Source organism: Hydra vulgaris, chromosome 06 (genome assembly GCF_038396675.1).
Source record: "Hydra vulgaris chromosome 06, alternate assembly HydraT2T_AEP".
NCBI classification, from domain to species: Eukaryota; Metazoa; Cnidaria; class Hydrozoa; order Anthoathecata; family Hydridae; genus Hydra; species Hydra vulgaris.
In genome coordinates this window covers 2,925,060-2,935,000 of record NC_088925.1, presented here as the reverse complement: position 1 = coordinate 2,935,000, position 9,941 = coordinate 2,925,060, and the positions used below count along the sequence as shown (strand labels likewise).

The 9,941-nt window shown below is 27.3% G+C and overlaps 1 protein-coding gene across 1 annotated transcript in view; it reads right to left on the bottom strand.

Annotated features, from left to right (window-relative positions):
- LOC100200787 (PHD finger protein 10) overlaps nucleotides 1–9,941 on the bottom strand; it is a 32,211-nt gene that overhangs the window by 8,994 nt on the left and 13,276 nt on the right. The window contains exons 8-12 of the mRNA XM_065798983.1: nucleotides 9,278–9,352; nucleotides 8,801–8,897; nucleotides 8,586–8,698; nucleotides 8,398–8,473; nucleotides 8,112–8,203 (exon numbers count right to left, since the gene is read on the bottom strand). Of these exons, the coding sequence (XP_065655055.1) occupies nucleotides 8,112–8,203; nucleotides 8,398–8,473; nucleotides 8,586–8,698; nucleotides 8,801–8,897; nucleotides 9,278–9,352 (453 nt within the window). The remainder of the gene's footprint in view (nucleotides 1–8,111; nucleotides 8,204–8,397; nucleotides 8,474–8,585; nucleotides 8,699–8,800; nucleotides 8,898–9,277; nucleotides 9,353–9,941) is intronic.

Below are 9,941 nucleotides of genomic sequence, written 5' to 3'. Positions count from 1 at the left end.
TTTCCTTACAAATGATCCATATATAGCAAGAGCTGGCTTCAAAACATGGACCTCCAGTTCTGAAGCCAGATTCTAACCACTACACCACGGCTGCTTTAATATATGAAACCAACCATGTAATCAAGGGTTGATTACATGGTTGGTTTCACCCCTTCTGGGCGACCTTTTTTAAAAAGTAAATCAAACTAATAACTTTTTAGTAATTTTCAAACCAAAGTTTATCTATTTTTCATGGAGTCAATTTAGGGTACCAAAAAATTATAACCCTAATATACATGTATATATATATATATATATATATATATATATATATATATATATATATATATATATATATATATATATATACATATATACATATATATATATATATATATATATATATATATATATATATATATATATATATATATTTATATAAAGAAATACTTAGCTTTTCATACCAATTTTTATTTGTATCTTTAACAAACATTTAATACAAGGGGACATCCATAAAGTACATACATAGTAAAACCACTAACTTAGGATTCCCTTTGGTACACACTTGCATGCCTAAAACAATCCCCACTTCCTCTTCTGCATACTTATTTATTAGATAATCAGCCTTTTCCAACTTATAAATTTTTTAAAGCATTTAACACAAAAAACATTTTGGTTAAATTCAACATTTCTTTGTTACATAACATAATATTGATTTATTAAACTCATGAAATTCAATACTTTTGTGAATAAAAAAACCTTTTTTAGGAGAGAGATAAAAAACAAGAGATAGTCAAACTGGGTACATACTTGCTGTCATTAACACACCCTCCCCTTCTACGCATTTGTATCTTTTTGGATCACCCTCCTTCCCCCCATACCTCCATACATATTTTAGGGGAGACCCCCAATAAAAATATTTATAAACCCAGAAACTAATGCAACAAAGCTAAAATTTGGTACTAAAGTACATTACAGATATGTCAAGAAGCTCATGTAGTTCTACATATATTTGCAAGCATATTATTTGAAATCTTTTTTTGTATTTTTTATATACTTAGTTAAAAACTTGTTAATATTATAGTTAATAATTGCAGTTATTATGAAAAGGATCTCACTTCTGCTATAGCATGGGCCTCACATGGGCTAGTGAACTTTAAATCTAATAAAACTCAATTTTTTTCAGCCAATCGTTATCACAATAATTTTCAAAATAAGATCTTCATATTTGTAAGAACGGTAATGTACTCGATGAGTCATCTATCCTTCATCTTCTAGGATTAACTGTTACTTCTGATCTTTCTTGGAAACCGTATATCAAATCCATTGCAAAATTAGCATTAGCTAAGTTGCATTTCTTTATCATGCTCGACACTTTCTTACTGCCAGTTCTATTCTCTATCTCTATAAATCTCAAATCCCTCCTTGTATGGAGTACCAACCCTTGGAATTAGGAAAAATGAGGTCAATCTTTTAAAGGTCGGCAAAAAAAATTAGGTACATAGGTCTTACCTTAAAACATTGAAATGAGGTCGGCAGTTTTTTGCCAATTTTTAACACTTTAAGGTTGGCAGTTAGGTTGGCATTGCTGAACGTCAACCCTAATTAGAGTACTGTTGCCATATCTGGGGCGGATCTTTGAATGATGCCCTTTCTCTTTGAGACAAGGTGCAAAAACACATTGTAAACATAGTTGGACCTGCTCTTGCAGCCAAACATTATCACATCATTGTAATGTTGCTTCTCTTTCTCTTTTCTATAAATACTATAATGGGCACTGTTCTAAAGAGCTAGCGTCTCTAGCCATCTACTAAAATTCATTCTCATATTACTTGTCTTACCGTCTATTTTTTTCCTCGAACATCAATTCTTTAGAATTTGCTTCCTTTGTCTTGCTTTCCTGATTCATATAATCTTTAAAGTCGTCTGTCAATTGTTATCTTGCTTTACAAACTTCATCTTTTCTCTTCCAGTAACTTCCAACTCTAATAGTGGTTGCTTGCAGCCTTGTTGGAAGCAAAGATGTTAAAAAAAATTAAAAAATGCAGAAACATTTGCATAATAAAAACAACAACAATTAGTTATTTATTTGTTTATCATATTTGTTGAAAAAAATTTCTTAATTCCAAACACACAACATATTTTCAAAAAGAAGATCACCATCTTTTAAAATGTTTCATCATTTGAAAGTTTAAATAGTAAGAGCAACCATTTTTTGTACAAAAAAAAAAATCAAAAATATTCAAATTTTGCCTAAATTCCTCCTAATATATTAAATGTAAGCTGATGTTGCCAGTGGCTACATCTGATGTCACCAGTGGAGTATTAAATAAGAAGAAATTAAAGAAAGATTTGAAAGCTGCAACAACCCAAAGAGTATGTATATTGCATAACATAATTAGTATTTAAGCAAATGTAGTAAAAATAAAAAGCAGTCTGATTATTGGAGGAGAGAAAATGATATACTTGTTGCTATATAAATGCCTGATCTCTATATAGATGTCTGATTATAAATATAAATATCTGATCTTGAATTTGAAATCTAAAGAAACTCTTACTATACAATAAAATCTTTTTAAAAAAATGTTATAAGAATATAACAAGGAGGAGGGAGGAGGAAGAGAGATTTAGCAAAACTTCTACAATCTTATTTTACATGATAATAAGATAATTTTTTTCTGAAATAATTTAAAAAAAAAAAATACAATTTAATAATTGAGACTATTTCTGCTGAAAAAATCATAAAATACAATTAAATCCTAATGTTAACAAATTATGCTGAAAAAATGAATACCCTTCATTAATCAATAACCCTTCATTAATCAACTTTAGGCCATACCATGTCTTCATACCATGTCTTCAGTCTTGCAGCGCGTTATGCAATGACAAAATGTTAGAAATGCCTTACAAAACAAAGAACATGATGAAATAAGATTTTCAAAAAAAAATTACAAGATAACAAAAGTACTCAAAATTTTTGAGCTGCTATTTACAACTGCTACAAGACTGCTACTTAAGTACTTTATAAAGTGAGACTGCTCTGACACTTAGGACAGAGACAGCTTTGAAAAAATGCATATAAGGAAGAATTCAATAATCTTAAAGATGTTACCTGGTACACATTAAGAAGAAAGCTTATGGAGAAGACCAGAATGCCAAACTTTATCGAAAGCTTTAGAAATGTTGAGAGCGATATTCTTAACCTCTCCACCTTAATCTAATGCACGATAAAACCTATTGGTTAGGTTTTATCATGCATTAGATTAAGGTATTACTGTTTAGCTGTTACTGTTAGCAAATCAGCTGTAGAAGGAGACTATCAAAACTAACATTGATGATCAGAAAGTAAGTTATTAGATTCAAGATGACAGATTAAATGTTTGTTAATTAAAGACTCAAAAACCTTGCTTATGATAGGAAGAAGACTAATTAGACAGTAGTTCACAAGTCAGATTACTCTCCAGAATTTTCGAAAATAGGGATAACAGATGCTTCCTTCCAGCAGGCTAGAAAACAAGATAAATACTTTATAAATAGTTTTAAAAGTATAGATGACAGCTCCAGAGAACACTTCTGCAAGACTATAAAGACTATGTTGTCCGGACCACAAGCTGTACTTTAAACCACAAACTTTTCCAAATACACAACATGTTGCATGCTTATAAAGAAGAACAGCATATCAGATTTTATTGAAAGTCATTGATATGTCAAAAGCAATAGCTCTTGCCTCAATGCTTTTATCTAATACAGAACACAAGTTGTAGAGGAGTTAAACGAGGGAAATTAGTAAAAATTAGTAAGAAGTGCAATAATAGTAAGAAAAGATAGGTTGATTCTGATGAAGAAGCACGTGATGAGAAGTTTTAGTGAGATAACAGATAAAAACCACCTAAACAAGAACAAGGAGAAACTGAATGTAAGGGTCAGACACTAAACAAAATGAAGCTAAATGATTAGATTTGTCTGAAAAACAAGTCACAAAGTTAACTGAGTAAAAGATTTAAAAAGACAAATATTTAAACTTTAGAGCCAGCAATGTTATGCAAAGTTCTGCTGTCGTTGCCTCTCTTCATTGTGCTCATCATTGTTTTATTCCAAAAGTTGCTTTATATATAAAGGGTGTAAATTTCAGGAAAATCATCTTATATGGAATGACCCTATTTGATTTCTTTGAATCATAGTTGAGTAATTAAATTAAATAAAAAGCTCTTCTTTTTAAAAGAAGAGGGTCTTTTTTTTTAATTTATTGCTCAACTATGATTCAAAGAAATCAAATAGGGTCATTTTGATTTGAACCAAACATTCCTGGGTGACCATGTCAGATTTTCCTGAAATTTACACCCTTTATATGTTTTATGGAAAAAAAAATTACCCTAAGATTTCAACTCATTATCTTAAAGCATTCTAAAATTATGGCAATTTGAAAAATTAATGTCTTAGCCTATTTCAAGCAATTTATTGTCTTTTTCAAAAAAGTTTTCAAATCCATATAAATAACCATTTATCTTAAATACTTAAAAATCAATCTGATAGCAGTAATCTACCTCAACTTTTTTTTTTTGTTGCAAAAATAATTATTTTTGGCCATCTTGGAATATAAAGTTATTAAAAAAAACACTTTAAAGAAAAAAATTTCAATATTAATAAAGCAAATGAAAGCGAAATACACAAGCAATTATGAAAATTTTATTTTGTGAGAATATAGGTGGTAGTCATCATTCATGATAAGTTTTATAACATTGGATTCAAAATTATAGAAGTTAGACCCCCCTAAAAAAACTTCTAGCCCTATAATGGTAATATTAGGTCCATTTTAGAACTCAAAATTACCCGGGTGTCCAGTAAATTTAACACTTGAAATATTTAGGAATGTACCTTCAAAAAGAGAAGAAATACAGAAAAAATAATTTTGGGATGTCTTGTAACTGGTGAGATATCTGAACTTAAACTTTCTATCAAAATAGGATTCTGGAATTCAAAATAAGCCATTTTGAATTAGTTATATAGTCAATATCTATAAAACCGATGAACATTTTAACGTAAAAATTTGTTTATTTTTTTTTTTTTTAAACAAGAAATTTAAAAATAACTTAAAAGTTAATTATTTTTAAGTAGGGTTAAAAAAAAAAAGTGGACACGTATTACTTTATTTTATGATGATGCAATCTTTATTTTAAGTTATTGAATATGTATAAAGGAAATACATTTTATTTATTTTGATAAATGAAATAAAATATATTTTTATATCTAGATAAAATAATAACAAGTATTTTAAAACTATAAGATAAAACGAGTAACAAAAAACTAATATCGGAGTTTTATTAAACCTTGATTGCCATAAAACTTTGTTTACTCAAATGGTTGGCGAAAGAGTTATTCAAAGCTTCAGGGAACAAGAAAAAAAAATGCTTGTATGGAGATGCGATATAACTTTAAATGACTGTAGTTCTATATGTTTTCATCATGAAAAGATGTTCTTTGCATCATTTCATGATGAAAACTACACAAAATTGTTGTGACCCATATAAAGTTCATAAAACAAAAGCATTTAGTAAGTAATAGTAATTCTAAATAATAATTAAATAATAGTAATTCTAAATAATTTCTAATTTCTAAATAATAATAAAATTCTTAATAGTAAATCTTTAAATAAAAATTTTTTATTTGCAAATATTTTTAAAGTTAAAATTTATTTTGTTATTTTTTTGTCATTGTTTTATGTTAATAACAAAAAATAACAAAAAAAAAATTGTGATGGACCTGTTTAACAAGTTTTATGTTTATACAAGGTTTTATATTTTTGATAAAAATTGTAATAATTGTATAGATTGGTTTTCTTTTTTTTTTTTAAACCTCTTCGGTCAATCAATGAAGAAACTGCTTTAAGAAGAAGTTGTGCCCGGGTCTTATATATATCTTCAATCAACATGGTTTTGAATATGAGGATATAGTGCCGCAAAAACAGTTGTTAAAAAAGGAGAATGCTATTAGCTTGGTAACTTTAGAAATTCCGTTAGAGTTAGAGTTTAGAATATATTGTTTTCTACAATTTTCCGTTAGAGTTTCTTGAATATATTGTTTTCTACAATTGAAAACTTGTGATCACACCATTCTATTACAGTCCTTATTCCTTTGAATTCTGAAAGAAAATCTTCAACAAAACTAAATTATTATTTTGCTTGATTTTCCAGAAAATTATAGTTTTATAGCGCAAGACGCAATAGCCAAATTTTAATAGCCAAACAACGCTACATCCATTTGTTATATGTAACAAAAATTGGGAAAATAAACTCAAACCAATAAACTATTGCACAATATCTGACTGTATGCAACATGATGTTAATGCTATTAATACATTTTTAGCTAGAGTTTTAGAAGATACAAAAATTGCCTGGCTTAATTTGACCTTATGTTCTTACTTTAGTGATGGAGCTGCTAATACAAAAACTATAAAACTCTTAGCAATCTCTGTCATCATTTTCAAGACCATGGAATACGTGCAGAGTAGCATTTTTTTGCAACAAGTAATGATAAAAGTCCATGTGATGGCATTGGTGGGACCATAAAACGACTTGTACCAAGGATTAGCTTGCAAAATAACCAAATATTAACTGTCGGTAAAATGTTTAAATGGTGTACTAAAAATATATCAGGTATTAAATTCATTAGTATTTCTGAAAATAGTATAACAGATCATATAGAAAATGCTAAGCTTGATGACTGCTACTTTAATTTTAAAAGATTTCCAGGAATGTGTTCACATCACTGTTTTATACCATGTAATGATGGGAAGCTAGAAATTAAATGCATATCAGGTAATACATGTTTTACAACAGTAAATGCAGCTAATAATGAAGAAGGCCGGACTTCGGACCACATAGGTGAATTGCATGCTGGAATATATCTTGCATGTGACTATGATATTGAATGGTACATTGGAACTGTACAAGAAATTGCAGATAATTCAGATATTTGTATAAAATTTATGCAACAAAATGGAGTAAACTTTAAATGGCCTAGGCAAGAAGAAAAATGTTGGGCTCCTGTTGTAAATGTTTTAGCAAAAGTAAATACTCTGGTTGCACAATGTTAATCAGCAAGAAGCTATCAAATTTCTGAGCAAGAATTTGAAGAAATATCATTAAGTTTTAAAATGTTTAACAAAAATATTTAGCTTATCATTATTTTAAGAACAAGATTTATTCTTTATAATTTTATTTTTTACATTCTTTTATTGTAATTGAGATTTATTTTAAATTTTAAATTTATTTTTAAATTCCTTGTTTAAAAAAGAATAAATAAAAACACATGTGACTGCAATAACTATACTATTTAAAGCAAAAAAAAAAAACTATGAAAAAGATATGCTTCCAAACAATCTTAAATATTATTAAAAACATTAAAAATTATTATGTTTATTATGAATTCAATATTATATGACATAAGTTTTATTTACAAACATAAATTATGTTTACAATTATCTAATTGGTAATTGATAAAACATATTTATAAATTGTTAACAATCATTATAAATATATTACATTATAATACATTATAAATATAAAAATACAATACATTATAAATATAAAAAAAACTGTGAAAATCAAAAGATTATGTACAGGATTGCTTAAATAAATAATAAGGAAATATAACCTTTCTCAAATTTCATTTCATTTATAATTTTTGTTATAGTTATATTGTCTTAATGATTTTTAATGTGGTTTAAAATATGGTTGTACTTAAAAATATGCTAATGATGCAATTTAACTATTAGCAACATAAATATGTAAGCTTAGCTGAGTTACATAGCATATTCCCTTACGCCACAAAATCTTGTAACAAGGCCTGTATTCTAATAAAATGTATGACAATGGTTATTTTAATTAAATGTATGACTGATAGTTATTACATTTTAATAAAAAATATTGCTGATGGTTATTGTATTTTAATAAAACATATTGCTGATGGTTATTGCATTAAAACATATAGTTGATGATTACCTCATTCTAATAAAACATATGAACGATGGGTTTTTTATTATATTAATAAAACATATAATGTTTTGCAAAAATAAGATGGCTGATGATTATTATGTAATTTGACTCAAAAAAACAAAAAAGAAATAAATTTACCTCCATTTTCCATCGACCTGATCCTCCATCAGACACAGGTTGTCTAGAAAGACAGGAGCAACACTTCCCACACCGATTACATACCCAGCGTCCTGTTTAAAATAAATATTATTATGAACCACTTAGTTATTATAATATCTTCTCAGTTTCTTTTATCAAGTTTACCTCCCCAAGGCACATGAACTTTATATAAAAAATTAAGTAGACTTCTCTACAATTAATTTTAATAATTTAATATTTCCATATTTTATAACAAAAACAATATGAAGAAACAATCAAATAAAACCTTTAGGTATTTCCTTAACTCCAACACAGTAGCTATGGTAACCGCGATCACAATTATCACAAAACATCATTTCATGCTAAAAATACATCAATAAAAAAATAGAATAAAAATTAAAAAATTAAAAACAAAATTACTTTATAAATAACTTTTAAACATCTGTGAGACAACTAAATAATTTTAACTTATACTTCATCATGAGGTGCAAGACATTCAGTGCAGACTTTACATTCCATGCACTGCCATGGGTAACCTTTAATCACCTTTAATAAAGACTTATTCATATCAAGACAGGAGGGATGTCCTAAAAAATAATAATTTTAAAACAGAACATAATTTTAGTAAAATTAAATATTTTACTAGAACTATACCGAAAAAAAAATAAAATTGAAAAAAAGATAAAAACCTCCATTTGAACATTGTGAACAATTTATCAACTTTTCTGGTATGCCATTTTTATTTTCTTCTTCTCCTTTCATACATATTCCACAATAGTTATCTTTCTACAATAATCAAAAGCATGTCATCATCATCATCATCATCATCATCATCATCATCATCATCATCATCATCATCATCATCACCATCATCATCATCATCATCATCATCATCATCATCATCATCATCATCATCATCATCATCATCATCATCATCATCATCATCATCATCATCATCATCACCATCATCATCACCATCATCATCATCATCATCATCATCATCATCATCATCATCATCATCATCATCATCATCATCATCATCATCATCATCATCATCATCATCATTATCATCATCATCATCATCATCATCATCATCATCATCATCATCATCATCATCATCATCATCATCTTCATCATCATCATCATTATCATCATACTATCCTTACTATTTCATCTACTTTTTGAAGAGACACATCATCCTTTAATGGTTTACCACTTGAAGTTGCTCTATTGATTTCATTCTGCAAAATACCATTAACAAATAAGATAAATAAAATACCAATAATAGAAAAGATCTATATTAACTGATATACAATAGTATATCAGTTAATATAGACCTTTTCATAAATAAATATCAGGATATAAAACTAAGGCTTCGCTTGCACACTAACTTTAAACAAAAAAATATTTTATTCCTGAAGCTTTTAAGCTTAAACTTCGTCTGTTATTTTAAAAAAGGAGAATGTTATTGTTTTTTAAACACAAAGAAATTGTTTTTTTTTTTAAAGTATTGACTTGAAAAAAGTAAAATTTTTTAAATACCTAAAAAATCTCATTTAACTAAGTTTAAATTTAACTATAAAACTGTCTAGTTTTATAATTATTTTTATAGATTCAAAAGATTTTATAATTTATTTTCTTTATGGAAAAAAAAAATTATAAATGACAAGACAGTAAATATATAGGATTGCATTTTATGCATACATAGGATTGCATACAATTAATCATTGATTAAACTTGATGAAATTCAGCACCCTTTAGTTTAAAAACTGCTACAAAAACCTTTAATTTATTAAAAACTACTACATAACTACAGATTTTTATAATTTT